At 57.7% G+C, this 23572-nt stretch overlaps 2 protein-coding genes across 7 annotated transcripts; one reads left to right on the top strand and one right to left on the bottom strand.

The window, feature by feature from the left end:
* Positions 1-12084: 12084 nt before the first annotated feature.
* Positions 12085-17987, bottom strand: FBXO2 (F-box protein 2). Of its 5 annotated transcripts, XM_081145459.1 has the most exons (8): positions 17827-17895; positions 17338-17361; positions 16851-16964; positions 13937-14311; positions 13437-13566; positions 13264-13359; positions 12744-12882; positions 12085-12520 (listed from the first exon to the last, which is right to left on the bottom strand). In XM_081145459.1, exons 4-8 carry the CDS (start codon positions 14304-14306, stop codon positions 12386-12388), a joined length of 870 nt encoding a protein of 289 aa, XP_081001585.1. In that variant the 5' UTR covers positions 14307-14311; positions 16851-16964; positions 17338-17361; positions 17827-17895; the 3' UTR covers positions 12085-12385. The 5 variants fall into 5 exon arrangements, with proteins under 5 accessions (XP_081001585.1, XP_081001582.1, XP_081001583.1 ...); XM_081145456.1 differs by lacking the exon at positions 16851-16964 and having other exon boundaries at positions 17338-17412; positions 17827-17987; XM_081145457.1 differs by lacking the exon at positions 16851-16964 and having other exon boundaries at positions 17827-17880.
* On the top strand, positions 17911-23468 carry LOC308561019 (F-box only protein 44). Of its 2 annotated transcripts, XM_081145453.1 has the most exons (6): positions 17911-18020; positions 19229-19517; positions 20830-20956; positions 21104-21199; positions 21306-21441; positions 22338-23468. In XM_081145453.1, exons 1-6 carry the CDS (start codon positions 17922-17924, stop codon positions 22518-22520), a joined length of 930 nt encoding a protein of 309 aa, XP_081001579.1. In that variant the 5' UTR covers positions 17911-17921; the 3' UTR covers positions 22521-23468. The 2 variants fall into 2 exon arrangements, with proteins under 2 accessions (XP_081001579.1, XP_081001580.1); XM_081145454.1 differs by lacking the exon at positions 21104-21199 and having other exon boundaries at positions 17917-18020; positions 20830-20927.
* The last annotated feature ends 104 nt before the right edge of the window (positions 23469-23572 follow it).

Raw genomic sequence — 23572 nt, 5'->3', positions numbered from 1 at the left:
TCCTTGAAAGAGCTCATAATATAAAGAGAATGGGGGAAAGACAGCACTTTTTAAGAAGGAAATAATGGTGAGTGGAAAGTCAGGGGGGTGACTAAAGGGCCATGGGAGACCAAGGACACACTTACCCTTGTCTGGCTCTGCATGGGGCAGTCAGGGAAGGCTCCCTGCAGGTGATGCCGCTAGGGCTGAGTCATACACAATAAGTGGTGCTCTCCAGGTGGACAAGAGAGGCAATAGTGGCTTTGTAGGCAGAGAGCTCAGCCTGTGCAAAGGCCCAGGGGCATCCTGCAGATGGAAGTGACAGGAGCTGAAGCCGGAGAGGTGGGCAGGACCTTGCCTCCCTGAGGCCTTGAATGCCACACTCAGGGGTTGGGATTTCATCCCAGATGTGCCAGGGAGATCCTGAAGAGAGACAAAATGAGCCTTGCACTTTGGAAAGGTCGCCCTGAAGCTGAGTGGAGCCTGGAGAAGAAGGGACAAGGCAGAAAGCTGAGTCCTGGAGCCCAAGCCCCAAGCTCCTAGCTCCCAGCCAGACTCCTCTGTGGGGGCTGCGGTGGGAGCTGGAGCTCAGCGGGACCAGAGAAATTATTAATCGCTCCACGACGCCGCAGGCCATGGTCCATTTGCTGCTTTTCTTGGTCTGTTTTGAAACTGTGAAATGAGCCCTAGTCTTTAAGGCAGCCGTAATAACCATCCCGATTCTGACATTTAAATTACAGATGGCATTTTCAATTAAACAGGCGCGCTCAGCAGGTTTAATTTAGCTATCAGTTCTGGTCTGTTCTTTAAGTGCTGAAGAAAAAAAAAAAAGGCCAGAAGTGAATTCTAGATCTCTTTCCAAGAAGAGAGAGGAAGGACTCTCCAAGATGTGACACCAACTCTCATCATCTGGCCCCCAAGGGGACTCACACACACTCCTGTAAACAGTCACACTCCACTGGGTTCACCCGCATGCACGCCCAGAGGCACTCGCACGCCGCACGCCACACAGGCAAGCACAGACCAGACTCCTGTCTTTGGGGCCATCGTTGCCACCAGTGTGCAGAGGCTGGGCCTCTCCCATGCGATCAGAGAAACGGTAAGAGATTCTGGAGTCAGAAAAACTTGGATCAAGGTCGATGCTCTACTGCTAACTAGCTGTGTGACCTGGAGCAACTTACTTAACCTTGCTGAGCCTCATTTTCTCAGCTGTCAAATGAAAGTGAAGATGAGGCTGAGCTGGAATATTAGTGTCCGGCACTGGCTCCGCTGATATAAACACCCCGTAACCCCGTGCCTTTCCTCCGCCCTGCCGTAGACTTGTGGACCTGCAGCTCTCCTACCCAGGATGTCCACTCCTGGGCTCTCTGGTCTCAGAGGCCCGCGGGGTGCTGTGCACGGTGCTGAACCACGCCAATCGCTTGCTCTCAGTCCCAGATGGGTTATCTCCCTGCCCCCAGCCCAGTCAGCTTGCTCGGAGACTCTCACCCCAGCCAAGGCAGCCACTGCAGGTGACCTGGGTGACAAAGGCCTAAATTTTCCCTGAAGGTTCTGCCTCCCCGTATTCCAAAGTGAGTAAACCCTGGGGTGGGGTGGGGAGCAGAGGGACCCAAAGGAACAGCACGGCTGGACCCTGACCCCCAGCCCATGTTGACACAGAAAATCCCCACCTTCAGCCAAGTAAAAGCCTGGCTGCGGGGCTCTGAGAGGTTGTTCCTGAGGATTTTGTTGTTCCAGGTTGACCCCCCCTCTCCTTTTTCGGTTCTGGACGGGGTGTAGATGGGCCGCTTCCTCCAGCCAGTGTGCGCTGGTTCCAGCATTCAGGGCAAGGTGGCTTTGGAGACGCTGCAAGTGGCCAGTTAGGGTGTATCTGCATGGGCTGCCTGCCCCCCCAGATCAGGTCCTGATTGGGTGGAATTAGGGGCTGAGAGAGAAGGCAGAGGTTATCACCCCCACTTTGCAGGGCAGCTAACAAAGACCCAGAGAAACTCCAAACCCATTCAGTGGGGGGGGCAGGTCTAGAGCTCCAGCGGGCCCTGCGACCAGCAGACCGGGTGAGCGTCTTCCAGAGACGCGAGAAACCGGCTGGGCGGGGGCGTGAGGCTGCGTGTTTGGGGCGTGGCCAGGCCTCCAAGGGAGGGTTATACCATAAGGGAGAAAAGTCTTCGACTCCAGCAGGACCCTGTCTGCCGAGCCCACTTTCTCAACCACTCGCCTCATTGGCTCTGGTAGCAGCTAGTTCTGTGTGGCGAGTGCTATGGTCCCATTTCACAGGGAAGGAAGCTGAGGCTCAGAGAAGTGGAGCAAACTGCCCAAGGCCGCCCGGGAGAAAGCAACAGCACCTGGGCATGACCTCTGGACTCGGGCAGTCCCATTCTCCCTGTGCTCACGCCCCAGGCCACCTTACCCAGGAGGGAAGGGGAGCTGGCAGAAGACAGGGAGGGCCGATGTCCTCTTAGGTGAAAACTACGGGGGCCTGAAGCTGAAGCTACAGGGATCCAGGCGGCCTCAAGAAGGCGGATGGGTGTGTGAACCCACACACTTTCCAGGCTGGGCACACCTGGCCTCAGGTGACGCGAAAGCGCCATCTTCCCAGGCGACTCATCTACTTTCATCTTTTCCAGCAGCTCTAGTCCGAGTCTCTGCCCTCTGTCCGCCAAGTCACAGCTTCTGGGGGCCGTTGTGACCAACAAGGCCCCAATTGCAGCCCCCCCACCTCTCTACTCTGTGTTGGACGCAGTAGGGGATTTAAGCCCCTCCCTGCACATGGCAAAACCAGATCAATGCCCAAGTCCTTAGTGAGCACCTGGGTGAATGCCCAATGCTTTATGTAGAAGAAACTTAACCCTAAGGGTAGGCATTATTATGTTCACGTAAAAAAAAAACAACATTTTATTGAGGTGCAGAAAGGTAAATGACCTGCCCGAGGCTGCCAGGCTTGCTAATGGTAAAAGTCAAATTCGAACCCAGGTTCCAGCTGACTCTCTTCCAACTATGCTGACTCTCAAGAGGCACATTCATTCCCGCCCGCAATGCGGCCTCAGTTTCCTCATCTGTAACTGGAAAGGGGCAGGGGAGGGGCTGCCTGGAGAGCAACCCCTAAACAGGCCAGGCCAGCGGTGCCCCCATCTCTGGTGGGTGCAAAACGGGACACTCATCTTCTCCATTGTCTCCTGCTCCCTTTTTTTCGTCCCTGGGGCAGGTGGCCAATGGCTAGAGTGGGTGAGAATCTCTCAGTCGGGCGGGAGGTGGGCCTTGTAACATACAAAGGCAATCGCAAGATTATAACCTGACTTGATATTTGGGGGGAATGAGACAGCGTTTCTACAATACAGGCTAGAGATAACCGAGCTTGGCAAAATTGTCTTAGCCATTGGGGTATCTCCTACATGGAGTGGGTTAGACGATGGGGGGCCATGAGGAGGGCAGGGGTGAGCTCCTCTCAGCTTAGGGGCACAGAGCCCCCCTTGCCCCCTCCTCAGGCCCCATACCTCTCCCCCTCTCCAGCCCCTACAGAAACCCCGCCTAGACCAGAAGCAGCCCGCTCCCCATCTCCCTCGGCCCCAGCTCATTAGCCCTGAAAACCTGCCCAAGTCCAGGAGGGGCTCCAGCGCAGGCTTCTTTTCCTCTCTTCCCCACATCATTAGTGAAAATGCAGCCTCCGCAGCTCCCGGGGCCACGTGGGCTGGCGAAGCCCCCTCCCTGGGGACCCCCAGGCAGGCAGAGGGCTGGAGGCTGGGACCTGGCCTCGGAGTAGGCTGGGGGAGCACATGAAGCCGGGGACCATGAGGGAGGCAGAGGGAGCCCCTCGGATCCTGCCCAGGAGGACCCTGGAGCAATCGCTGTCTGTCGGGCCCTGGTTAGCTGACAGCTTGCCCTGTGCCAAGCGCTGGGCCAAACACTCTCTCATCCCTGCCAGTGGGACTCTGTGTTAGCTTTTTGTCCCAGCACCCAATCCTTCTTCACGCCCCACAGTGTCTGTCCCCTTCTCCCAGCCTTGTGGTTCTCACTGGGCAACTCTACCCCAGGCCTTGCCCATCAGGGCGTCAACCATCCCTCTCACCACAGTAACGGTTCAGAGGTGGGCATGTGAGCCCACTGGACTTAACTCTGGAAAGACACAGGTCTGGGGGTGCCTGGCCCCTTCTGGGGGAGCCTACCTAGGATGAAGCCACACAGAGCTGAGAGACAAAGAGAAAAGCTGAGCTCTGAATACACCTTTGGAGCCTCTAGATCGAGCTGTACCTGAAATAAATCTGTACTGGACTTTTCTGTTACATGAGCCCTCAGATTTGCTTTTTAATTAAACCACTTTGAATTGCATTTCTGTCATTTGTAGCTGACAGAGTGGCAACCAGTATTAGGATTTTAGAAAACCCCATTTTTCAGATGAGTAAACTGAGGCCCAGAGAGGTTAAGCTACTTGCCCCAAGCCACACAGCTATGGATGGGCAGAACCAGTGTTCAGAGTGCAAAGCTCCCAACCCCAACTCATTTCACCTAAGATTCCCTCGTGGGAGGGGCGTCCTCTGAGGCCATTTTCAGCAGGACCCAGAGGACAAGGGACAAAAAGGTAACAGATTGCCCTGGTTACCATGTCACTGTGTGGCCTCAGGCAGGCAACCGCACTTCTCTGAGCCTTGGGCTAAGAACAAATGTCTCCCCCCTGCAGGGTGCAGGTGTCCCCTCGGCGGCCAGGACGGCTGCCTCTTGCCCCCAACCCAGAGGACTGTGAGCCGGGGGGCTCCCCAGCCAGGCGGGGGAGCCCCCGGGGGCAGTCAGACACCCCCACCAACCCACACGTTCCACCTGGCTCTAAATGTCTCTCAAAGACCAAATTCAATTTGGCCTAACTCTGCCAGCTCCGCAGTGCAGAATTCATCGGATGAGGAGCCTGCTTTTCGGGGAATAATTCATTTTTCCGGTGTCGGAGAGGAGAGTAATTGATCCGGGGGGCTGGTGCCTCCCGCCCACCCGGGACCGGCTGATTCCAAATGCAGCCCCAAGACTGTTCGACCAAAGTCAGAGCAATAAATAGGAAGGGGCTTCTGCTTTAATATATTGGATTATTCCACTCGGTGGTGACAAAAAACAAGATTTAATTCCCGAGAAGGCCAGCTGAGAAAAATCATTTCCCTGCCTGCCTCTCCCTTCCCTTTTTTTTGCTTTTTGGCTTTTTTTCAGGCATCTTTGTCTTCGCACAGACTCTGAGGGCTCGCTTTGAGGCTTTGAGGCTTCCCCGCGCCTGCCCACCTGCCCGGGTCTTCCTCTGCCATCCTGGGACCCTCTCCGCCCAGCCCCCTCGCCCATGGCCCCCTGAGGACAGAGGCTTCGAGTTGAATTCAGATGCCACTAGGGTCCTTAGCACGTTGATAAATTACGTCACTAAGCCCTGGGGAATGGCCAGTTAGTACCACAGCCGCGACTGATGGGCAGGAAGCTAAGGAAGCCTCCTTGGCTAGCGAGGCAATTTAGCATCCTACTCTTCCTCAGGTCGTGTCCACTCACTGCCTCCTCCAGGAAGCCTTCCCTGATTACAGTCCAGGTTAGATGCCCCTTCTTTGGGCTCCCAACATACAGAGGCTTCCCTCTCGCAGCCCTTTTCCTATGGGACTGTAGTTGCCCAGCTTGTTCATTTTATTTATTAAGCAAACTCATATGCAGCACTTTCTATGTGCAGACCCCAACCTAAGTGCTTTACAAATATTAACATACGGTGTTATGCAATAACGCTAAATGCATAACAACCTTATAAGGCGGCACCTGTGCTCCATCTACCCATTTTGTAGATGAGGAAACTGAGGCACTTCCTGGCTAAGTGACCTGGTCAAGGTCGCGCGGGCAGGGAGGGTCAGGCTGGGAATCCAGATCCGTCTCTTCCTTTAGCCTGTGAGCTGCCAGGGGCCAAGGTGCTCGGCTCACTGTTGTATCCCGGGAGCACAACAAGGTGTCCCGGACACAGAAGGTGCTCAGTAAATGCCCGGGCACTAAGCGCTTTCACATGCAAACCGCAGGTCTATCCCTAAGGCTGAGCTTCAAATCCCACGGGTCCCACTGAAACCTCGGGCCATGCCCTCCACCAACGCTCCCTCCCACAGGACAGGAGTCCCCGTGAAAGTCACGTGGTGCGGGGAAGCACTTTGGCGTGGGGAGAACTCCAGGTCCGGAGCGAGACAGGCCTCGGGTGGACAGCAGCCTTGCCAAGTCCTAGCTGTGTGACCCTGGGTGAAACCGCACTGCTCTGAGCACTTCTCGGCTTGGTCGCAGCCTCTCAAACGGTGATGGTAACAGTAAATACCTGTGCTAGGAAAATTAAGTAAAACCACGTGTGAGCGGTGCTTTGAACACGCCCCGAACGCAGTGGGCACACAGTAGGTGTAAAATACAGACGCTGGGGATGCTTTTGCCAGGCTCAGGAAAGAACAAAGCCTTATCAGTCCAGGTAAGGGAGCGAGCTCTGAGATGTGGGTGGAAGGGTGGGTTTCTCTCAACAGTCGAGGCGGGTCGGGCGAGTGGCCAAGAATTACCAAGGAGGATTTTGCAAATCACACACAATCCACTTACTTCTGGGAGTTACCAAGATGTGGGAGAGTCTGACACAGGGACTTACTAGATCAGGACCAGCACTTGACGAGTGTTTCATTCCCACGTCCTGTGCATATTAAGGGCCTTTCACGTGCAGGAAGGGATCCGGGTTCAGGGAGGGGCGCGAGCCTTGGGGCCCCTCAGACCCAGGCCCCAGCGAGCTGGCTCTGCAGGTTACAGCTTTGTGACCTTGACCACTAGGCCCTCCTCCCCGAAGCTCCGCTTCCTCTTCCATAAATTGAGTTGACAAAATTGGGCTGCCATGGGGAGTCGATGACATCACGTAGACTGGGTGAGAGATCGCAAACGGGAGCCCCTCCCGCTGCCTCTCAACAGCAGCACCCCCAGCCCCGCAGCAGTCAGCAGGCCCATTCGCCTCCCATCTTGTGCAGAAAACCTGGGAGCTGCATCTGGACCCCTGGGCACTGCTTCAGCTCCTGGGAACAGCAGAGCAGGTTGGCAGGGGGGCTGCAGATGGGACAAGGGGCAGAGCCAAGAAAAACCCCAGTGTTTCTGTCCCCAAATCCATGCTCTTAACCCTGGGCGTGTGGCCTCCCCGATTCCTAGGAGAGGAAGAGAGGAGGGAGAGCAGGGTGCAGAGGAGGCTGGTTCATGGATCAAAGGTGACCCTGGAGGGGGGCTCATGAGGCTGAGACAGGTCACAGGGACATCCCCTGAGGGAGAGAATGCTGCAGAGGATGCCAGGGAGCCTGGGCGGAGATGGGCAAGGTTAGGGGCCTCAGAGAGCAAATGCCCAGCAGTGCAGGGTTCAGGAGTTCCCCCCGGAGCCTCCCTCTGTGCATCACCTGGGGGGGGATCCATGCTCTTCATGCCCCCCTCCCTGACCCCAGCGCCCTCCCTCACCCAGCAGTTCTTCCTCACATCTAGCTGGAATCTTTCCTGCTGCAGACCCCAGCCCCGCCTGCCCTGTCTGCAGAGCTCCTGGGTCAGGGCAGCCGTCCTGCTGACAGTCCCTCGGCCCTTGTTGGAGGAGGATACCATCTCCTCTTCTGGCTCAGCACAGTCCACACAAGATTAGGTTTAATTGATGGGGAAAATAGCAAAGTCATTACTCACCAGGCGATCAGGACTGGATCTGCCTGGGTGGCCTGCGTTCACTGTGGGCCTGGGCTCCGCCTAGGCGGGTGGACTGGGGTTCCAGGACCCAGGCCTCTTTGGGGCTGGGTCCCGGGAGACCACCAGCCCTTCCTAGTCATATAAGACGTAGACCTCGGAAGACCCATCTTCCTAAATGTTTCTCAGGAGCCTCTGGCGTAAGAGCAGCCCCAAAGCAGGGCAGGGGGCCCAGCCCTTGCAGACCCAGACTTAGCCCCAAGCAATGGGGGGGCGGGGAACCAGACTTTGGGTTCAAATTCAGCCTTCTGAGACCCCCCTTCTCTGCGGAGAACTGGGCAGGACCAGCCCATTCTGGGTACTCCCTTGACATTGCTGCCACCTAGTGATATTTGGAGGAACCAGTCCTTCCTTCCTCTAGTTCCACAACCAAACGGCACCACACGTACAAAAACCCAGATTTACAAAGTAAACAAACCAGAAAGAGGAAAGGGGGCCTTTTTCAACTGCAAAATGGTTAGAAGACTCCACCAAAAAATATAAAAGGGAATTCTTCCTTTCCCCCCTGACCCCTTAGTGGCCCAGAAGCACTTAGCTCCTCCTCCTGGGGCAATAATATGCACAGATGCCCTAAAGCCCCACGGTCCTTGCCGTCTCCAGTTCTTTCCACCCTCCTCATCTCGGAGCCCCTGCTGCCTCTGCTCTGTGCCCTGGCATGTGCCCATCTTTGAGCATGTACCATAGTGAAGTGACTAGGACTTGGCTGGAAACCCAGCCTCAACTACTTACTCATTGGGTGACCCTGGACGAGTACCCAGCATCTCCGAGTCTTAGCTCCTTCACTTATAAAATAGGAATATCTGTATCTGCCAGAGAGGGCCACTGCACAGATTAAATGCGCCTGTGTGCTCAGCACAGGAATTGGCACCTGCAGGGCTTCATCAAATGCCTGACATTGTCACCATCATCATTGTCATCATCACCGTTCAACCTGTTACTCTTGGGAAATTTGATTTCATCAACTAGACTGTCAGCTGCTGGTATCTAACTCCCCATCCCAGCTCCTGTTAGACAAAGCAAGGTTTTTCCTTAAAGGACACTGATATCATATCTGCTTCCTATAGCATTTATACCTGATAAGACAAAGCACACAGTAGGTGCTCAGGAAACTCTTAGGATAGCTTGCCTATATGTCCAACCTCATGCCAAACCATTCCCCAACTTGCTCACTGAGCTCCAGCTATGCTGGCTGCCTTTCTGCTCTGTAAATAAGTCCATCTCTACCTCAGGGCCTTTGCACTTACTGCTCCCACAATGCTCTTCCCCCAGTTCTCTGCATGGCCAGTTTCTCCTTATCATTTAAATGTCACTTTATCAGCCCTAGCCAGTATGGCTCAGTGGATAGAGTGCCAGCCCACATACTGAAGGGTCCCGGGTTTGATTCTGAACAAGGGCACATACCTCAGTTGCAGGCTCGACCCCCGGCCCTGGTTGGGGCACATGTGAGAAGCAATCAATTGATGTGTCTCTCTCACATCAATGTTTCTCTCTCTCTCTCCCTTCCACTCTCTGAAAAGCAATGGAAAAAAATATCCTCAGGTGAGGGTTTTTTAAAAATTAATTAAAACTAAAATTTTAAAAATAAAAATAAATGTCACTTCCTCAGAGAGGTCCTCTCTGATAGCATTGCTTGCCCTCATTCTCCACTTTGTCTGCTGTACTATAGAGGTCAAGAACCTAAGTGGCTGAAGAGAATTCCAGTTCCACCACTTATTAGCTGTGTGGCCTCAGACAAGTTGCTTCACTTCTCTGTGCTTCAATTTTCTCATCTGTAAAAACTGTAAGTAATAACAGTTCCCACTTCATAAGGTTATTTTGATGAATTAATACGTATTAAGCTCCTAGAGTAGTGCCTGGCATGGATATTACGTGCCATAGCATGTTAGTAATTTTCTTATTCATTCATTCAGCCTTGTGTGTTTATGTTTCTTCATCTAGAGTGTATTCCAGGAGGTCAGAGTCCTTGACTGTTGTACCCTTCCTGACAGATAGTAGGTGCTCAATAAATATGAATTAATTGGAAAGGATCTCGGGGGACGGGCATGCCTCTCTTTCCTTACCCAGTGTCCATGGGCCATTGAGCAATGTGGCTGGATAACCTGTGGGCTATCTCTGGCCTCCACACTCCTCACTGTCCCGAGAGGGTGCCCCCTGTTGGACAGTGTGTAGGTGTCCCTTGAAGGAAGCTGATGCCCGCAATCCTGTAACTATATCATTCCTGGGGGTCCATCTCTGCCCTCTAGAGCAGAGACCATGAAGCTGAGGGGTTAAGAGCAAGCTCTTTGGAGCAAGATGCATCTGATTAGACCTTGTGCTTCTCCAATTACTCTGCGTGTCATCTGCCAGGAAAGTCTTCCATCCTTAGTCTTGTCCGAGTGAAAAAGGGAGATGACAATGCCCTCTCCCCCTCCCCCACCTCCAGCTGAGGGACTGGGGCGGTGTGACAGGGCGTGCCCGGGGCACAGGGAGCCTTGCAGGCCCACCTTCCCCCGCAGCGTCAGCCCTCTGACAACTCAGGAGCAGCTGTCTTGCCAGCCTATCCAATGGTCCTTCCAGCGACAGAAACGGGAACAGTGGGTGTGGACCACCCCCTTATCTAAACCCCGAGGTCTCTTCTGCAGGCTCTCTGTGCATCTGGCTCTTCCTCTGAGAGCAAGCAGCTGGCCGGAGGGGGACGTGCTGGACTTGCACCCTCTTACCCTCCCCACCGCCCTCTCTGGCTGCTGTGTCTCCCCATCACGGCCCCTGAGACCGAAGTTTCCCTGGGCCCTCTGGGCCCTCTCCTGCCTCACTTCACAATTGTTCCCGGCCCTCACCAGTCCCTTGGCTTTGATTGCTGGCTACATACACTGCAACTCCTCTATCTCCAACCCAGAACCCCAGACACCTCGTAAACCCCTGAATCCCCAAGGGGGAGCTCCCCTATCTACACCACCTTCCACCCCCCCAACCCAAATTCCCGCCCTGACATCCAGTCCTCGCAGGCACCCAGTCCTGGGCCCCTGCCTCAGCCCAGCCTCCTCCCACAGCCCAAGGAGGGCTCTGGTCCTCTCCCAGCTCATCCCCATCTGGCTCCCCACATGCCCATCCTAGTCCCTCACCCCAAAGCTTTGAATTGCCTGTTACTCCTATACTTAAACCTGGGAGCTCACGGGGTGACCCTCTTCCTTCACAAGTCCTCATCAAACGGCCCCCAGGACAAGGTACTGCTTCCCCTGGCCGATTGGCAACTCAGGTGGGTGTGGATGGTGCCCTCCCCGCCAGAAATCCAGAAAGGACTGGGAGCAGGGGCCACGCCTCCGCCTTCAGACTGGGCATTCTCCGAGGTCAGGGCTTTGCCTCCCCTTTCAGACTGAGGATGTCCCCAGAGCAGGGATTATACCTCCATCATTAGACTGGAGACCCCCCCCCTTAAAGGGTACCCCCTCCTCAATGAAGCCAGGATGTTAACTCTTCCTGGGACAAGGAGTGTCTCATTCAACCGCCACTTCAGGGCCCTGCACAGGGCCTGGCCCATGATGGGGACTTCAGCAATCATGAGTGAATGGATGAACCAGTAAACAAGAGCAGGCAGGCCCCAGCTTAAACCCCGCAACCCCACCTGACTAGCAGGTGGCATCAGGGCTCAGAAGCAAAGGAAAGCGGGAGGGACACGGGGATTTTATTGGTCACATGGGAGAGAGCAGATGTCTCAGGACCTTCCACGGCCCAGGGCCAGCAGCTGAGAGTCCTGGGGAAGGGCTGGGTTTCAGAGCTCCTGGGAGGGCCAGAAAGAGGGTGCCTGGCACAGAGCCTGATACCACACCCTTTCCTCTTCCCTTCCCCTCAAACCAGGACCAGGGGCCAGCCTCTGGGCAAGGCTTAGAAAATGACCAATGAGACCAGGTGCTAATGACTCCAATAGCAAGCCAGGGAGCAAGGCACAAAGTGGTCACGAACTGAAGAGGGACACCAAGCTGCCCTTTCCATGCTCCCCCACCCAGGTCAGGGCATCCATCCCTGGGCCCAGGAGAACTGGTACACTGAATGAGGTGTTGCCATCACCCACCATCCTGCCTTCAGAAAGAAATGAGAATGGAGATCAAGAAAGGCCTGGAGGGTGGCCCCCCACACAGAGCCCCCCCCCCCGGGGGGGCCCCTGTTCAGGCCTCTGGGCAGCTTGGGTGTCAGTCAGGCGCCAGGCCCAGCTCCCCACTCCTTGGCCTCACAATCCCAGCCTTTGTCCACCAGCCCGGGCCTGGCTGGCTCTGCACCGGCCCAGTGGGCCCTGGAAACCAAAGCAGCTGGAGCCCCACCAAGTATTTTTCCAGGCTGAGCCAGGGCCCTCCGGAGACAGGGAAGGATGCAAAGGAAGGGTGTTTATCCATCCATGTGTTCAGTCATGTCTTCCTTGAACAAATAATATTTATTGAATGTCCACTTTATGGCAGGCACTGTGCTAGAGGTGGGGAAATCAGGGGACGCCCCAGTCCAGGCCCAAGCCTTCACCTATCTTATTTTCCAGGTGCAAAACTATGCCAACAAAGCCCTTTTCTACCTGTGTGGGGGCTGGGCTTGGAGGAAGGGGCGAGGGTGGGGATGGGGGGGAGTGCACGGGATGGGAAAGGTGAGGGGGCTACCACTAAGGCCTATGGACCCCAGGCCTCGCCCCTCCAGGGCAGCTGGGGGAAGCTGGAGGAGGGGTCACTCAGGGCTCCACCCACACGCTGCTGTTGGTCACGCGGGCCCCGAACCAGCCCTTCCAGTAGACGGAGTCCTGCCCCCCGTGCTCGAAGCGGACAAAGCGAACGCCGGGCCCGTAGTCGGTGAAAGTGTGCGAGACCTGGGGGGGTGAGGGGAAGGCTCAGGCTGGGCCCCCCCCCAGGCCTTCCCTGGGCACCGCCCGGGGCGCACTGACTCGCCCCTAGGCCCCCTGGATTCCTCAGCCCCCCACCCGCACCCCTTCCACCCCCGTTGGCCCTTCCAGCCCCGCGCCCGCCCAGGGGGCACGGTTTCCACAAGCCCCACCCGTCGCACCCGGTCCGCCTGGGAGCCCCCGCGCTCACCTCGATCCAGCCTCCGTCGTCGCTGATTTGCGGCACGGCCACCTGCCCGGTGCTGAACTCGGCCAGCACGTCCTCGTGCTCGGACAGCAGCCGCACGGTCAGCTCGTACAGGCAGCCGGCGTCGCTGCGGCCCGAGTACCTGCCCCGGGGAGGGAGGGAGCGCGCGCGGGGACAGGCCTCAGCCGGGGGGCCGGGCCTTCCATGGAAAGTAAACCTGCGGACCCGGCTGCCAGCGTCCCCATTTTACAGACAGGGAAACTGAGGTCAGAGAGAGAAAGTGACTTTTCCAAGCTCCAAACCCAAGGGCCGAAACCCAGGTGGGCCCGACTCACCTTTGGGCCCAAAGCCGGCCCACCAAGACATGTTTTGGTTTGGACTGTAGACGGACTAAAACCTAAACTCAGGAGCAAAGGTGGATTTCACCTTCTCCTGGAGGCCCGGCCCACGTGGCCACCACCCTGAAGCAGGGTAGTGACTCCAGCCCCCCTCTGCCCCCTGCAAGTTGCCCGGGGGCGCTCACCAGTCCTTCACCACGATGGCCGGCTGAGTGGTGTCCAGCAGCTCCTCCCAGTAGCCCTCGGCCTGCAGGTCAATGACCTGCGCTTTGCGACACCACCTGGAGAGAGCGCGTTAGGAGAGAGTGGCGGCGCCCTCTCCCCATCGCCGTCCACCCCCCCCCCCCCATCTCCTTACTCAAAGGAGGAGGCGAAGAACTTCTTGACGCTCTCGTCGTGGACGAATTCCAGCCCACAGTCTCCGGGCAGCTCCTCCACGCGCCAGCCGTCCCCGCCGTGCTCCACGTCGCACCAGCCCTCCAGGTCCTCTGCAGGGACACGACAGCCACGCTCGAGTCGCCCAGGCCCCGCTGCTCGCGCCCCGCCGTCGGGGCTGGGCCAGCGGGCACGGTGGGGTGAAAGGCAGGCATTTCCTGTTTGCCCCAGATTCTCCCCCCCTGGGAGGGTGGTGGGACGACCTGGGATAGAGACCCCCAAGGAGCAGGCGGGCGGGGAGATAATGCAGTTTCTTGGGGGCTATTCCGTGCTGGGCCTTGTGCCAAGCGCTTTATCTCGGTTAACCCTCCAAGCAGGCTGGCACTGCATGTGGCGCATTTTCCAGAGGGGGAAGCTGAGTTGAGCCCCTTCCCCACCTCCCGCCCCAGCCGCAGCCATGGGGTAATAGGGCCTGACCCTCACCTTCCCCGCACGGGTTGCGCAGCAAGTTGCGCCGCCTCTTGCTCAGGAAGTAGAACTGCTGCCAGTGGTCGCGCTCGTCCTCCGAGCCGCCCTCGGGCACCAGCCCCTCCTGCTGGCACTTGAGCAGCCACAGGGGGGCGCCGTCCACCAGCTCCTTCCAGCGCAGGCACACCAGGCGGCAGGCCTGCACCAGCTCCGAGGCGGGCAGCTCGGCCAGCACGCGCAGCAGCAGCGGCTCGGGCAGCTCGGCCAGGTAGGCGGCCTCCGCCTCCTCCGCCTCCGCCTCGTCCCCGGCGCTCTCCTCCGCCGCGCCCGGGCACCCTTCCTCCTGCTGCTGCTCATCCGAGCTCGCCTCCTCAGGCTGGCCCATGCTCTCTGCGGGGGGTGCAGGGGGGAGGCGGTCACTCCCCCAGACCGCCCCCCTGCAAGCCCCAGAACCGCGATGCATCAGGTATCCCCCCGGCCACCCACCCTCGGACGTTCAGCAGCTGGGGCCAGAGAGTCTCTGACCAGAAACAGGTGCCAAGTGGAGCAGAACCAAGGGGACCAGGCCCACAGACCAGCCCCAAGTGCGGAAGACCAGCCTCACAGGCCTGTTTCCCCTGCAGAGCCAGGACACCCCATCCCTGAGCAGATAACAGCAACCGGTAATAGTAACAGGATTGCCTCAGGTTTCACGCATAAACTTCTCTAATCCTTCCAAACACGCTCTGAGATCCCTGCTCCGGTCACCTCCTCATGGAAGCCCTCCTGGACTTCCCCGTTACATCCTCTCACCCCGAGTTCCAGTCCTTCCCAGGTTTTGTCCTAATGTGTGATGGCTTATAAAACACCTTTCTTGAGACTAGACTGAGGACATGGGGGCAGGAACAAGGTCTGGGAAACTCACTGCTTCGTCCCCAGTGCCTGGCATCTGGCACTCCCTCAGCATCGAATGTTGACTTGGGCACTTTGCAAGTATAGGCCTATTCTGAGCATTTTACGTTCATTTACTCTTTAAAGCCTCACGGCATCTCTGAGGTTTTTCCTGTTGCTGTCCCTGTTTCACTGATGAGGAAACTGAGGCACAGAGAAGTGAAACACCTGAGGATCACATGGCAAATGAGTGGCTGGAGCCTGGACTCGAACTCAGGTAGCCTGGCCCCAGAGCGACCTTTAACCGTCACACATCAATAAAATAATTCATTGAATTAGGAGGCACTGTTATGATTTTGATTCTGCAGATGAAAATGCTCAGGCTCAGAGATGTGAAGTGACTTGCCAAAGGTCACACTGCTAGTATTAGTAAAGGGGACATGGGAATCTGAGGCCTGAGGGGAAGGAAGGGAACAGGAGTCTTTGACTTGGGGATGGAGGAGGGGGTTCATTAAAAAACACTTTGTGAGTGTGCGTGTATCAGACAGGGAGATGTAATAAGTGCTTGGGAAAGGAAGGGTATTTCACTCTTGGCCATCAGTTTTCTCGTCTATAAAATGGGGGTAATCCTGGTGCCGGGCCATTCAGACAGTGCTGATGTTCAAATCCCCTGAGGAGGGGCAAGGACATTCTGAATTGTAAGGAGGTGGACAGATATCAGGAGCTACAGGCTGGGCTATCTTCTGGATCCCAGCTGGCCTCAGCTAGGCCATCGAAGCCTTGAGTAAGCAGATACCAAGTGCCCAGTGTCTCTGCAGGAGGGAGAGACAGTGGGGAGGAAACGGGGCCACTCTGGGTGATGGGGGTGCCACAGCTCTCAGACTTAGGATGGGGGGTTCCTAAGGTCTGAAACCTGGAGAGCCAAGGTGGTGGAAATAGGCCAGGCACTTGGGGAGGGAACAGGCAGGGCTGGACCCAAGTCTGGGTGCTGCCAGGACCCCAGCCTGCCAGCCCTTTACCTCCTCACATGCAGCATTTTCTCCCTCCCCCCACACAGTCAGACCCTTAATAACTGTATCAGAGTTTACCTCTTCATAGCCCAGCGCACACAGTGAGTCCTCAGTAGATCTTATTTAGTGAATCTTACTATTCAGCATGGTCTGTTCCCTTCATTATTAACTTTTTTTTTTTGGTCACATCTTTGTTATGTGGGACTTTACCTCTCCCCTTTTGGCAAAGCGGAAACTAAGGCCCAGAGACCCTTCCTGGGTTCTCCCAAGTCACGCGGCAGAAGAGTGGTAAGTGAGAGAGGAAAATGCCAGGCCCCACAGCCATATCACCTGCCCATCCTGCGGCCCACAGCTCTCTGGGGAGCAGGGCCCAGTGTCCTCACCTCTCCACCCCTCCCCCTGCCCTGCCCTGGCCTTGGTGGACACCTGATGCTCCCCCGAAAGGTGCACCTCGCCCAGTCCCCTCTCTTGGCCCCAGGCCTGGCACTTGAGGCCCCAGATCTGATTACAGGCCCCCCCACCGGCCGCTCAAGCACACACAACTCCCCACATTGTTGCTGTCGGAAAGTTATCTGGCCCCTGGAAGCTGCCTCCAAGGCTGATTCACTCACCTGGATTGGGCCCTGGAGTCCAGGGAATAGCTGAGCCCTGAGAAAAAGCAGGAGCCCAATCTGGGGCCCTATAAAAGGTGTGGCAAGGGGGCCACAGAGGATTGGGAGCGGGGGCCGAAGGAGCTGGGGTTTTCGGGGCTGGAAGGGGGCTTGGTTATGTAAGCAGGCATCGGTGTGCTGTGCCTCCCCCAAGCAGTGCCCACTCTCAGACGGGCCCACTGAGGAAGGGATGGGGGAGTCTGCAGGCAGGACTTGTTCCCACCCTGACTCAGCTGACAACCCCTACAGGCCCAGCCAGCTCAGAGGATGGGGAGGGGGGGGTCTCTGGTGCCAGACAACATGACTGGGCAGTCTGAGGGCCCTGAGCATTGGCAAGAGCTGGTGCCCCAAGCCTCCCTCGCTGCTGGCCTGGTCCCCACTGGGCATCTGGCCACTCACATGAAGGGTGGCCCCTCCAGACAAGGGAACCCAGGAGGAAGGCTGGGATGGGATGGGTAGAGGCCCGTAACCCCAAGAAATCCATGGGGGACTCAGGCAGCTCACGGACCAGAGCTGGGAAATAGAAGATGATGGAAGAAAAGGGCTTGTAGCCTCCTGTATCCCAGATGCGTTCCAGACCCCACCCCGATAGCCCCTCAGCAAGCTGGGAGGGGGCAACGTGGGGTTACTCCTTTGCTGTTTCCTGGGTAAATGGGACCCAGGAGACCTCCCTCCCTGGCTGTCACCTCTTGAGGCCTCCCGCCAGACCAAAACGCCAGACAGAGGGCCGTGCTCTTTGGAGGCTGTCTCAAGGACTTTGCTTAGGTAAAAGTTTGCGGCGCTGGGTTTCAGCTGGGCCCCCGCCCCCCGCATCTCCCAAGCGCTCGCTCGCGGGTGCCGGTCTCCCCTCCCGGCGGAGCCCGTGGGTCCGGGCGGCGGCGGCTACCTGGGTCACCGTCTCCGTCCATCGCTGCGGTGGGCGATCGCGAGAGGGAGAGAAGCCGGAGCGCTGCGGGGCTGCCTGCGTCCCGCGGCGGTGGCCAGTCTCGGTGCTGCCCGCGACTGGGTCGGGTCCCGGCCCGCGGCGCCTCTTAAAGGCCCCCCGCCCCGCCCCGCCCCCGCCCCGCCTTTGGCCGCGCGCCCGGGCGCCCCGCAGTCCCGAGCAGCGGGTCCGAGGCCTGAGGCTGCAGGTTCCTCCGCGGACCCAGGAGGCCGGGAAAGGTCAAGAGTCGGTTTTTGTTTTTTGTTTTCTTAAAGGGGGCGGGGGGTCGGATCTGAGCCTGCTCCCAGCTCCCTCGTGGGGTGGCCGCCGGGAGGGGGGGGCAACAGGGTAGGGAAGAGTCTGGGTCATGCGGAGGGTGCGGGGCGAGCGGCCCAGCGAAGGGGAGGGGCAGAGGCTCCTCCCGGCACCCCCCGCCCGGGGTAATTTTCCTACCTGGCGATGGGGGGCGCGTCCCAGGCTCGGTGCACCCCCGCGCCGCTCCGCGCTGGGAGGGCCGCGGGCTGGGCGGGCGGGGCTGGGGCGGAGCCATGCGGGCCGGGGCGGCCCCACATCCACCGGCGGACGCAGGCCGAGGCCGGCTCAGCTCCCGCGACCGAGAGGGACATCGCAGCGGCGGCCGAGCGCAGGTGACCGCTGGGCGTGGGCGCGGGGAGCGCGCGGCGGGGGCGGGGGCGCGGGCCTGGCGGGGGGCGCGGCGAGCGCGCAGCGGGGGGGCGGGGGCGCGGGCCTGGCGGGGGGCGCGGCGAGCGCGCAGCGGGGGGAAGGGGGCGCGGGCCTGGCGGGGGCGCGGGGAGCGCGCAGCGGGGGGAAGGGGGCGCGGGCCTGGCGGGGGGCGCGGCGAGCGCGCAGCGGAGGGGCGGGGGCGCGGGCCTGGCGGGGGCGCGGGGAGCGCGCAGCGGGGGGAAGGGGGCGCGGGCCTGGCGGGGGCGCGGGGAGCGCGCAGCGGGGGGGCGGGGGCGCGGGCCTGGCGGGGGCGCGGGGAGCGCGCAGCGGGGGGGCGGGGGCGCGGGCCTGGCGGGGGGCGCGCAGCGGGGGGGAGGGGGCCTGCGCGGCTAGGTCTCTCGCGGCGGTGCGAGCGGAAACCCGGGCTGGGGTCTCCGTCGATGCGCAGGGCTCCGAGCCCTGACTTTGGGGGTCATTTTAAAGTCACGACGGGGAATGGGAGGCCGGAGTCGCGCTAGGGGACCTGGAGCTGGAGCCCGGCCGCGGGAATCGGGGTGCGGGCACGGGGAAGGCCTTTCCTGCTCGCACCCCAGCGCCAGGCCCAGCTGGGCAGGTCATTTCCACATCGGTCTTGAGAAAGTCACTTGAGCCCTTTGGACCTCGGTGGGAGACAGTAATTATCCCGGCCCCCAGCATCCCCCCTTTTCGGGAGAGAAGGGACAAGGCACCGGCCTGGCTGGAGCGCGTTGCTGCTTCCACTCTGGAAACCGTCTGGCCTGTTGGAAAAGGGCTGACTCGAGAAGCAGAGGAGACTCGGGCTCCTGTCCGTGTGACTTTGGGCAGATCCAGCCACCTCTCCGCGGACCTCTGTAGCCTCCTTTAGAGGCTATTGTGAAGTACCAGGAAAAAAAAAAAATTTAAAAAGACACAGAGCTCACGTTTTCCTGAGCTTCTGCTGTGTCACAAGCTCCTTGAACCCTGCCCGGTAGGTGGTAAGTGCTCTCCCTGGCCCCATTTTACAGAGGAGGACACTGAGGCTCAGAGAGGCACAGTGACTTTCCTGAGAGTAAAGGACAGACCTGGAATGGGAACCTCCACCACCATGGGGTGCTGCGAATACCAGGTCCCGGGACAGGGCCCGGTCTGTAGCCTAGCTTTTCAATGCCCACAGGAGAGTGGCCAGGAGCGGGGAGACATGGCGGTGGGCAACATCAACGAGCTGCCTGAGAACATCCTGCTGGAGCTGTTCACACACGTGCCCGCCCGCCAGCTGCTGCTGCGCTGCCGCTTGGTCTGCACCCTCTGGCGCGACCTCATAGACCTGGTGACCCTCTGGAAGCGCAAATGCCTGCGTGAGGGCTTCATCACTGAGGACTGGGACCAGCCTGTGGCCGACTGGAAGATCTTCTACTTCCTACGAAGCCTCCACAGGAACCTCCTACACAACCCATGTGCTGAAGGTGGGGTGCAGAGGTGCCCCCGACACAAACACTGTCAGGATACCAGCTAACATTTATTAAGCACTTACTATGAGCTAGGTACTTTGAATGGCTTAACAGCTTTAATCCTCTCACAATAATTCTAAAAGATAGGTACTGGTAAGTGTATCCATTTCTCAGATAAGCAGACTGAGGCCAAGAGTGGCATTTCTTCCTCAGCCCCTAAGATGAGTGCCCCGGTGACCTTTCCTAGGAGAGGGAATGTTGGGCAGTTAGGACTAATTCTGCCCCAGGCATAAGAGCAGGAAGTCAGCTAGGTTTTGTTGGCCTAGTTCCAGACTCCAGGGCTAGGCCTACTAGGACAGTCCCAGAGGTCAAAGGGGGCTTTGCTTATGGAAGAATGAGAGATCCTGTCTTCTTTCCATCACATTTCAACAAGACTTCTACAGTCATCCATAGCTCCCTTGTTCCCTTGCTGTAACTCGTCAGCTAGACACTGGGATGGGGTGGGATGGGAGCCTCATGCTCTGTTATTTGGATAAATTCTGGAGCAAAATGACAACTCCAGGCTCTCTAGAGCTTTCAGATGCCCGCCTCACTTGACTCCCCAACAGCCATGTTTTGTGGTGTTTTTTTTAAATATATCTTTATTGATTTTGGAGAGAAGAAGGGAGAGAGGGAGAGAGAGAGAGAGAAACGTCAATGATGAGAGAGTCATTGATCGGCTGCCTCCTGCATGCCCCCGACTGGGGATCGAGCCTGCAACCCGGGCATGTGCGCTGACCAGCAATCAAACTTCGATCTCCTGATCCCAGGAGCTAAAAATAGATTTTACTGTTTTAAAGGGTTATTTAAAAAAAAATACTATGTGATAGAGATAGTATATAGCCCACAAAACCTAAAGTATGTTGGCCCTTTACAGAGAGTTTGCCAGTCCCTATTCTTGACCCATTTCTAGAGGACAAAACCAAGGCTCAGAGGGGGAAAGCAACTTGTCTAATGTCACACAGCCCAGTATTGGTAGAGGTAGGACTAGCCCCAGATCTCGCCAGCAGCAGAGCATGCTGAATCACAGGAGGGGTCTGGATTCATATCATCACATGTCTCAGGATTCCCAGTGGAAATTACTTACCATGTGCCTGACACAGGAAGCACCTGACACAGGAAGCACCTACTTTGAGGCAGGCACTGTTGATCTGCAACATTCCATGGCACAGGGCTTGAGAGCAACTGCTAGGATCCAGGGAGAAGAACCGGGAGGAAGGGGCCCTTGGGAGAAGGTGACCACTGAGGGGCTTCCCTTTGATGTGAACTGTGCTTTCTTTCCTGCCAGAGGGATTTGAGTTCTGGAGCCTGGATGTGAATGGAGGCGATGAGTGGAAGGTGGAAGATCTTTCTAGAGACCAGAGGAAGGAATTCCCCAATGACCAGGTCAAGAAATACTTCGTGACTTCCTATTAGTAAGATCCAAGATCAGGGGATCTCGGGGTGAGGGGGAAGCCCAAGTCACTGCACCCTGGGGTCTCTCCTGCTCTGGGAGTGCAGTCCAAGCCTCCCAGTGCCCCAGTGGTGAGCCCCAGCACCTCCCACCCTCCACCCGCCCCCAGCACCTGCCTCAAGTCCCAGGTGGTGGACCTCAAGGCCGAAGGGTATTGGGAGGAGCTGATGGACACTACACGGCCGGACATCAAGGTCAAGGACTGGTGAGTGCCTGGGGCGAGGGTTTGGGGGGGGCCTGCCACTCAGGCGCCCCACCCCTACCCTGCCCCCCCTCTCCAAGGCCCTCATGGGCCCTCCCTCTGCCTGCAGGTTCGCAGCAAGGCCAGACTGCGGGTCCAAGTACCAGCTGTGCGTTCAGCTCCTGTCGTCAGCGCATGCGCCTCTGGGAACCTTCCAGCCAGACCCAGCAACGATCCAGCAGAAGAGCGATGCCAAGTGGAGGGAGGTGTGTGGGACAGGAGGGAGGCAGTGGGCTCATTGCCCAAGGCTGAGACTACAGCCAGACAGGCCTGGGTTCAAATCCCAGCTCTGCTGCTTCTCACCTGGGCTTCGGCTGCTCTGAGGTCTGAAAGACCTCAGTGAAGTGACGCTGGTAAAGTCACATTCAAAAAGGTTGAGCCTTACTAATTACTAATATTGGTTGTCACTCTTATCTAGACCAGGGGTCAGCAAACGTTTTCTTAAAAGGCCAGACAGAAACATTTCAGGCTTTGGAAGTTCTGCTGTCTCCGTCACAACTCAAGTATTCGACTCTGCCGCTGTGCTGAGAAGGCAGCTTCAGCAAGTGAACGTGGCTTTGTTACAATAAAACTTAATTTACAAAAACAGGCAGGGGGCCCCTAGGCCATAGTTTACCAAATCTGGATCTAGACCAGTGCTCTCCAGTAAAACTTCCTGCAGTTAACAGGTCTGTTTGCCTGTCTGGTGTGGCTGCCAGTAGCCACCTCTGATTCTCAAACACTTATTAAGAGCCAGTTCCTAGTGTGGCTGAGGAACTGAATTTTTAATTTATCTAATTTAATTAATTTTAAATAGCTACACGTGCCCAGTGATGACTGTATTGGACATCCTTTGGCAGCCTGTGAAATTTCCTTCAGTTGCTCTGCACCACACGTAGATAATCCTATGGGTTTTACTCCATTTTACAGATGAGGAAACGAAGGCATAGAAAGGGGAGGTGGTCTGCCCAGATCGCAGAGATAGAACTAGAACTGAGTTCTGCTGGCTCCTGGTCCAGCACTAAGATAGCAGCCCCTTCCCTGCCCCCTGCCTCTCAGGCAGCGCCACCCTCAGGGTCAGCTCCCCTGACCTCTCTACCTCCCTCTACCTGCCCCTTCCCAGGTCTCCCACACGTTCTCCAACTACCCACCTGGCGTCCGCTACATATGGTTTCAGCACGGCGGCGTGGACACTCACTACTGGGCCGGCTGGTACGGCCCGAGGGTCACCAACAGCAGTATCACCATCGGGCCCCCCGCTGCCCTGATGCCCCCGAGCCCCCATCCGCAGAACCCTGACTGGTAAAACTGTTGTCAGAGAAAGGCTGGGCTTGAGAAGGGGAGGTGGGCGAGGCTTCCCCAGACCTCCTAGTTCACCCTTGCCCCCCAGGCGCCCCTTTGGGGAGCCTCTCCGTTGGTGCAGCCTTCATATGCTCTGGACAGTCAGCTCTCTGCCCGAGGGCTTGACCTGAATAATGATGGGGGAGGGCTGGGTGTACCTTTAAGAGAGGGGGCCCCTGAGGTTAGGGAGGAACAGGATGTTCCCCAGGTTCCTTCCCCCCACACTCCTCTGATGGGGGTCTCCAAGCTCGGATGGTAACCTCAGTCTGCATTTCTACTTCCCCCTCCTGGGCCTTTCACCCTGTCTTTTTGGGGGGCCCTTGGAGCAGGGACAGTGTGGAGGACATCTGGCAAGCCTGTGGCTGCGGATGCTGGAAGGTGACTGTAGCTCAGGCAGATCTGGAAGTGGAAGGAGGGCTCTGCTGGCCTGTCCTCTGTCCCATTCTCAGCTGCCCCCAAGCTCTCCCTTTGCCTACCTACTCAGAGAGGTGGCTGTGGCCCAGAGGCTCAGGCCTGGTCTGAGATGGGCAGGCCCAGGGTGGGGTGGAGTCCATGCCAGGTCTGGACTGTCCTCACCAGCAATGAAGCCCAGAAGCCAAATGGGGTGGGGCTCTTCAGGAGACCTCGGGAATCCTGTGTGTGGTAACCCAGGGCAGGTGGGTGCAGGATTGGGCTCTGATTCTGAGAGCTACGATGTGTGAGCACAGGATGAGTGGGGTGGGGATTTTCAAGGACCCACCTAGACTAGGCTCCCTGTGGCTTGGAGAGCATTCCAAACCCCCACCCCATCCTTGGAACTGCCCTTCTCAGGACCTCCCCACCCTGCCCTATGTCTCTGCCCCCTGCTGAAAGGGCAGCAGGGCTCTGATCCTGCCCTGCTGCATGCAACCAAATAAAAGGTTTTCCCAGCCCAACTTGTGCCCTGTGGTTCTGGGGGGGGGGGGGGGGAGACGTCAGAGGAGGCCCCAGACCTGCAGAAGGTTCAACATGTGTGGCTTCTGTCCAAGGTACAGAGAA

This window comes from Miniopterus schreibersii (genome assembly GCF_964146895.1).
Source record: "Miniopterus schreibersii genome assembly, chromosome: 8".
Classification (NCBI taxonomy): Eukaryota; Metazoa; Chordata; class Mammalia; order Chiroptera; family Miniopteridae; genus Miniopterus; species Miniopterus schreibersii.
The sequence above is the reverse complement of the archived record's forward strand: the minus strand, read 5'-3'. Positions and strand labels throughout refer to the sequence as shown.

What these genes read in the sequence shown, in the direction of transcription:
- FBXO2 (XM_081145456.1), bottom strand. Translation starts at nt 17,923, where the DNA reads ATGGCTCCGCCCCAGCCCCGCCCGCCCAGCCCGCGGCCCTCCCAGCGC. An exon ending in GACGCGCCCCCCATCGCCAG is followed by an intron (nt 17,413 to 17,826) that starts GTAGGAAAATTA and finishes CGCGGGACGCAG; the next exon opens with GCAGCCCCGCAGCGCTCCGG. An exon ending in GCGCAACCCGTGCGGGGAAG is followed by an intron (nt 13,567 to 13,936) that starts GTGAGGGTCAGG and finishes GTGTCCCTGCAG; the next exon opens with AGGACCTGGAGGGCTGGTGC.
- LOC308561019 (XM_081145453.1), top strand. Translation starts at nt 17,922, where the DNA reads ATGCGGGCCGGGGCGGCCCCACATCCACCGGCGGACGCAGGCCGAGGC. An exon ending in ACACAACCCATGTGCTGAAG is followed by an intron (nt 19,518 to 20,829) that starts GTGGGGTGCAGA and finishes CTTTCCTGCCAG; the next exon opens with AGGGATTTGAGTTCTGGAGC. An exon ending in GCGATGCCAAGTGGAGGGAG is followed by an intron (nt 21,442 to 22,337) that starts GTGTGTGGGACA and finishes GCCCCTTCCCAG; the next exon opens with GTCTCCCACACGTTCTCCAA.